We start from the raw sequence: 7,380 nt of genomic DNA on the forward strand, positions 1-7,380 counted from the left end.
GAACGTGCGTTTCAAAATTAAGCAAAGCGGGCCTATTTTGGTAAATGACAGCTAGATAATTTGTAAAACCACTAAACCCGACGCCAGGAATTCATGACAGAGTGAACTAGCTGTAAGAAAACTCCAGAATTTTTTCATATTTCATGTGGATAATTAGTTAAACAAGCGTCGTTTCCAAACAACGTTTACCAGCTCGAACGTGATTGGTTGATTTTGTTAACCACCCGCTCGAAACAGACGTTATAATCACCGGCAAAAATGTACACTAGCTTTTCGTCTCTTGGAAAAATTCCTGTAGGACAAATTGCCAGAAGTATAGACGCTAGAGACGTAGCATTAGCTCACGATCATGATTTTATAACTAACGACTTTTATTTAAGAAAATATTGGATATATAGAATCAGTCGAGGACAGTTCTACAGAAGGGGGAAACAAATTATCCTAGTTGTGTACGTTTTCATGAAATATTTTTTTCATTGAAGTGTTTTTACGTTGTCGGTGAGATATCTTGCGAAAACCAAAACATTTTAAAGACAAAATCGGTCTTCACACCGCTTTCACGTTCTCTTTTGCTTTCGAATGCTGCCCAGTGCCCACAGGAAATGAAAGAAACTTTTAACACCCAGTCACTCAATAACTTTATTTATATATTTTATTTGATGCAAGGCAAACATTTAACTTGGACATAGTCCACAGAGAATGCATTTATCGTTATCGAAAATCTAAGAAAAAATAAGGGATGCAGCAAAAAGAAGAAAGTGGGAACGAGGAATGAAGGGTAATGAATGGGGATTGAATCGAGGAGAGTAAAATATTGGAACACGCGGGCGGGAGAAAAATGGGAGCTATCCCCGCGCGTCAACCTTTTCCTTCCAGCGTCACCACAAACATTGACCTTAGCTCCTCCCACACAGGTTAATTTGTTTCAATGCATTGGTTGTTTATCGACTTCTCAGCCGGAGTGACTCTGGAAAAAGCCCCAAGGGTTTGAAAATAAAGCTCAGTCGAGGTTTTTCATTTTTTTTTTCTGTATAACGAAACCCGAGAGGCGCACCAGGTTTGAGTTTTGCTCCGACGAATTGAAATAAGAGACACTAGTCATTGCACTCAACTCGTCCACATAAGGATTGATAATTTCCTCTGGAATGATAACCTGCGTAATTGAAAAACAGTAAATTTCATTCTCTTTTGTTTGTTTTTCATTATTTTGTTTTCCGTCTGTTTCCTCGCTCCCGATACCGGTCAAAGACGGAGAAAAAGTGAGAGAACATCGGCGCAAGTTCGTGCGAACACGAACAGCTAACAGTTTATCAATTTCGCTTTTTTCTTCTAACTGTTCTTTTTTTTTTCATCAAGAATCTATAGGAACAGGGAAGCCATACAGCTATAGAGAAATAAATTTCAAACTATTTTTAAAATTTTTATTTCCTCCAGTAAAAATTTGTTTTTAATAGAGCTCGCAATTTTTTTTTTTTCAAAAAAATAGTTAAAAATGTTCCCAAAATTACAGGGTACTAATCGTTAGGTTTTTTTTTGATATTTGTACATGCACAATTCACATTTTATCTTGTTTTGTATTTTAAGTTTGTCGAGCGTCTTGAACATGAGCCTCTGGCTGGGAAGTTGGGCAAACACTTTCCACATCTTAACATGAAATGAATTATTCTATTCTATATATGTGACAAGATCAAAGCATTTAATCTGCAATTGTGACACGCTTGATTAATTATTATAGCGTTCACCAATCAAATGTTTGTGTTGAGCCATTGTAATCTAGAGTGGCTTGTAAACGTCTCGCTCAATAGGTATGATAAAGATCACTCATAAATGAATAGGAAATTTACCGCATTTTTACAGTCGATTGGAGAGGGGTAAACGGTGAAAATCGAAGACTGCACGTCCAGGGATAATTAAACGTGTTTATGGCGAGTTTTGTGCGACCAGATGAAGCGCCAAAGCCTCAATTGCGTTTATCAAAATGGGAGAAAGCTGATATTAGAACTGAACGACGTTCTCGAGCGAGTAAACATGAACTTATGCGGGAGAATATTGCCGACAAACTGCGATGTCCACTTTGCTTCTGCCTTCCTTGTGTGGTTATCGTCTTTATCTTACTCATACTAATCGGAATCTACGTTGTGCGGCCGTATGTTCAAGGTAAGAGTTAAGTTTGTCGAGAGTTTTGTGTTCAGCGCGCGGTAGTGTTTGTCGTTTGACAGCTTGTCGATTTCAGAATCGTAAACATGGTTATAATTTGCAAGGAAGGTAAGCAAGCTATAATGAAAGCTATGTAAACGTACATCTAGCGAAGGGTCCTCAACTTGTGTTTGCTACGGGATTACTGACGCGGGTTTCTTTCACATGTCGATTTTCTCGTAGTTTTTGTGCTGCTTCACACTTGAGTTACCGCTAAATCGTCGCTCATTAATCTCTACCAATGTTACAAAGAGATTGGCTTTTGTTTTCATGGTTCATTTCAGTTGCCGGAAAAGATACGTACAGTTTGCAGGCATCGATCCTAGTAGTTTGTGCAATACAATGAACAAATTAACATGTGTTTGGAAAGTGAAATCTTTGAGGACATCAATTTGAGGGGTTTCCAAGCTGCATTACCCACAATATTCACGATTTCACCGCCTTTGTTCCGTTAGACTGTATTAGATGTACGTTATAATGATTTCGGAATTTTTTCAGTTCTGTTCACCGCTTCTACAGTAGGCTGCACTCGTACAATATCGTTTGTTACGGTGGTCTTATGACGTGATCCTCTAAAATTTCTTGACGAGTTTGTCATGTGATCGTCAGCTCTATGATGGCGGACGACGACCGTTCCTCTGTCGGCTTTATCTTCTTCCCCGAGTGTGGGTGCTTTTTCTGGCGCATTGATCGATGTTGAAAGCTTTGAAACCGCACTAGTCTGCTATCTGACAGTGTAAACAATAACATTACACAGCTCAAAAATATTAGGTACTAGTTTAATATCATGTTAGTCTAGTCGGACGATAGGGAAATATTTTCAAGTGCTTCAGAGCACTTTTGCGCAAGAAAGTGTTCAGCTCCTCTTCAGCCCCCTCCTCCTTGTTCTAATACCCCGTTCCTGGGGGACTTGGTACACCGAGCCTCTCCCCCACCCCCTTGTCATTTTTTGCTCTTACCCAATACAAGTGAAGACTCTTTGGTGACCCATCCTTGTGGACATAAGTGGAGAAGTTACTTGAATTTTTTCCAGAGGTTTAACATATCTCTGTTTACGACTCTTCAACAGGCAGAGGATTAGTTTCCACCGAATGCCTGGTAACTCGCGTGGAGTCTTTACAAGAGGGTTCCTGCAGTCACCGAACAGACAAATTCGGCCCATGCGTCAAAATTTTCGTAAGTGTTGTAACCTCTTTTTACCTTTTTTAAAGTGAAATCTTTGTTTATCTCAAGGAAGGGTTGTGTTAATGAATGATATTTTTGAAAACCCAACCAACAGGGGGCTTTATTCTTACCAGCGGAGTATCGAAGAGTGGGAATTTGAGAAAATCGATGTTTAAATTTATCGTCACGCGATTTGCGTGACAAGCTTGTGAACGCGTGCTATAGGCACTGCCCGCTCATTAGCAATGAGAGCAACCTGAACCTATCACGTGAAATCGAGGCAAGGTTATAAAATTCCTTCGAAAAAAAATAACTTTGACTGGTTTTGGTTGGGTTTTCTTCAGCATCTTTGTTACGCTCCTTAGAAAAAGGTTTCATAAAAGAATTCAGATTACATATGTGCTTTGAATCTTTTTAGGTAGCGTACGATGTTGACCAAACAGCAAAGTTTGAAGCGGTTCTCATGGAAAACGAGCAAGCTTTGGCTTTCTGCGAGAAGGTTGTAGAACTTGTGTTTTCGTAAAGAATTTTGAGTGCAAACATTTTCCTGATACTCGAATTAAAGGAGAAAGGTTTTCAAGTTCCCATAACTGAGAACAGAAATGGTCCGAAACTTACCTGTTGAAAGCTTTCCTTTTGGACATTAGGGCCCAAGACAGCTCTGTAAGCTAAGCAAGTGTCGCCTGGTAAGGAGTTCTATGTGCATTCCGTTTTTCTCTCCAGACCTGTCCCGGATCCCTTACTAAGTCTCTTTCCTTCCTATCACGCACAGTTATGCGTATTGACCGCTTATTCCAAGTTATAGAGCACTTTCAAAAACACTAAAACCAAATTTACCTCAACAATCAATCGGAACTAGAAACGGGGGGGGGGGGGGAGTTGTTATGGATTGTTCCTTGGAGCCATTGAGACACTCTCAATAAATACTTCAATGTTACCGTAAGTAAACTTAAAGGAAATCGTGGGAACGCGAATAATGGACACAAGCTTTTATCTGATTGGTTTAGAAGGGGTTGCGAATTGTTTTAACCAATGAGAGAGCGTAGTGACACCAGGGTAAAACCATTATTAGCGCTGTAAGGCACACGTTTTCCCGCCCGCGGGAAGATTTGAAACGAGTCGTCGGAATTGCGAAGGATCTGGCACCAATTATCAGTTGTAGACCTTTTGTAGACCCCTCACCGACTTGGATCTCTCAAGGTCTCGTATTCACAAAGAATCGCGTGTGCCAAAGTGCTACTTGCAGGCAAAAACCAGAGCAGCAATCTTGGATTTTTCGAAACTTTCCTTCTCCCTTCATGGATGGAGATTTAAATTTGACGATTCATTCTTTTCTTCACAGTGTTCTCTTACGTTTGGTAACAGCGACCTGTTCGGAAGATACAGCTCGTGTGCTTGGGACTCAGATTTAACCATGGAGGAATGTGATCAAACATATATGGAATTATATGGAACGGTAAGATATAGTTAAAGCGTTTGCGACTCTTCGAAGTGGCATTTACTTGATGCGATCGATTCATTAGCAAAGAAATACTCGCGCCGATCTCTACCTGTCATCAAACGGCTATCAACAGTGAAGGCATCATTTGTCATGTTCAAAAATGTTCACCCTAGTCGAAGAAAGCTTTCCAAAAGATATTTCGAATACAAATTAATGCCTGGTGAAGATAGCTTGTGTACAGCCGCCCCCTCTACCCTCCAAAAGAAAACCAGAGGAGGGTAGGGTATGGCTGTACACCGGTTAGTTGGAGATGACTTACTACAAGCAACATGTAAGTGCCGGGATGTTTTAACCTGGAACAGAGAAGCTTATTGTTCACCATTAACCTTCGCCTCTTTTTCCACTTTTTCCACTTTTTTCGCGTGTCACTGAAATCTTTACCAATCCTTTGAAAGGTAACCTTCAAATTATTTTTTTCCAGGTTAACAATACATTTTCGTGTTTTTATGATCCTGAACGTTCAGAAGACGTAGCGCGGATACTCAAGGTAAAAGGTCTAACAGCCGCCCTCTCCCCAGTCCCTTCCCTTGCATTTTGCATTTCAGGGGCAATAACCATCCGATTCAAAAGTAGTATATACAATAATCATCGGTAACAACTCTTCACTTGACAAAGATAAATCAATCACTGTGGAAAATCCCTTAAGATTGGGTTTCGAGTGTCAGACCTTTGCGGAAGCTGTAAAGAAAGAGTTTCGAAGAGGGGCCATCATTGATTTACTTGATTGTGATAATTCAAATATTCTACTCACGCGACTATCTATGTGATCTCATTCAGATTTCAACCGGTGAAGCAGTGTGCTTGGTTCTCTTGCCTCTTTTGTTTTTGCTGCTATGGCTTTTGGCTGTTGCCTTCCTCGTTTATGACAATCATCTCCGAAGGTAACGCTCCTCTTCCTTATAGGTTATTTACATTAATATTTCAATCTTTTGTTTCCTTTCTCATGTCGACGAGGTGTAAATGAAATACCAATATTGTTGAGAGTGTTAAGGAGTTAGCAGACACGGTGCACCTATGGTTAGAGTGCCGGAATCCGAACCGAGGGGTCTGGGTTGTAGCTCTGGTCACGTCACTGCTTGAGAGAACATCTATCCACCAGAGATATGAATGTACGAGTAAACTTTCAAGGGGGGGGGGGGGGTTACGTGACATGAGGGGAAAGGAGGCACCATGGCCGGAAGCCAAGTCGTCATAATTATTACGTAGTAATGTAGTTTCCTCTCTCCACTACATGCAGTGTCGTTGATGAGCAGATCATAGAGGAGAACGCAAAAGCTAACAAATATCCTAACAGGGTTGGGGTACGTAATGGAGGAACGCTACCGCTGGGAAAGCAAAATGGTGGTTTCGACCTGGATACATCAACAATTGGAAGCGTAGAGTCCACTGCCGTTAGCGTCAACGCAACACCACACACGCGCAGGAGGAGAAAGAAGAAAATGCCATGTGCAAGACAACATTATCAATTCGACTACCTCGATGAGGGGATTTTATTAGAAGATAAGCCGCTGTCGTATACAAGCGACAACCCCTATAGTTACACCTTCGTGACTGTGGACACTTCGCCTGTGTGTATTTGCCATCACAACGGACTTCTGGAGACAGGGTTTGATCGTTTGCCTCAAAGAGATTTTTACACAAGTTTCACACCAGCGTTTGGTCCACCAAACCGAAGCTATACTTCTCATTACTCTGGTCGACCAAGCTGGAGTTTACCAGAGTCTTTCGTATGATCACACACCCACGTTTACTCGTGAAGTTTTGATTGTTGTCCTTGTTTGCTAGACTAAGGGTATTCTCCATTTCCTCGCATGATCTATCGTGCGATTAATTAACACCTGGAGGAACAAAAATAATATATTTTGGCAGGGTGGAACATAAGGAAGCTGTTCGCGTTTACCGACAAGCAGCGACCGAATGTAACTTTCGTGATCGATCAAGGATGATAAGTTTCCAGAGTGTTTCAAGTCCAATCTTCCTGGCGCTCTTTAATGTGTCTCTTTCCCGCGCTCTTCTCTTTTCACCGTCCACGCGACTTTGGAATTGTGTTAAAATCATTTCCACCGATTTCTATGGATCCACAGAGTGCGCCTGGAAATAAGTTCTGCTCATTGTCCAGTCGTTTGCGTGTTGCAGTTCTCCAATGTTACGAGCTAAACGAGGCGCATTCCTGAACGCAACTGGGTCAGCGGAAACTGCCTTGATTCCGACCCCTAAGACGCAGTTGTCAGTATTGTTTACGAGCTATAGGTGGTATGTTACAGGTAGCTCACGCAACGTGACAAAAGAAGAGAAAGTCGAACTCGGATATGGCCTTACTGAACGAAATTTTCCTTCGATATTTTTAAGGAGATATTTGGGAATAACGATACCAATAAAAAAGCTTGATTTAATTCATGCTAATCATACTCAACGAGGAGGATAAATCTAACCCGCTCCCTACTCTTTACCTAGTTTTTTTTGGTTTCCTATGCCATCTCACAAGAGGGGACGCTGTACGGTCGCACTTCATTGCGCAA

General features: G+C 41.3%; 1 protein-coding gene across 1 annotated transcript; it reads left to right on the plus strand.

Moving 5' to 3' along the window:
- Positions 1 to 1,762: 1,762 nt before the first annotated feature.
- On the plus strand, positions 1,763 to 7,254 carry LOC111330774 (uncharacterized). Its single transcript, XM_022935715.2, has 7 exons — positions 1,763 to 2,157; positions 3,266 to 3,372; positions 3,779 to 3,859; positions 4,703 to 4,816; positions 5,283 to 5,348; positions 5,639 to 5,742; positions 6,099 to 7,254. The coding sequence occupies exons 1-7, from the start codon at positions 1,923 to 1,925 to the stop codon at positions 6,592 to 6,594; spliced, it is 1,203 nt and encodes a 400-aa protein (XP_022791450.1). The 5' UTR covers positions 1,763 to 1,922; the 3' UTR covers positions 6,595 to 7,254.
- The last annotated feature ends 126 nt before the right edge of the window (positions 7,255 to 7,380 follow it).

Source organism: Stylophora pistillata, chromosome 5 (assembly GCF_964205215.1).
Source record: "Stylophora pistillata chromosome 5, jaStyPist1.2, whole genome shotgun sequence".
Taxonomy (NCBI): domain Eukaryota; kingdom Metazoa; phylum Cnidaria; class Anthozoa; order Scleractinia; family Pocilloporidae; genus Stylophora; species Stylophora pistillata.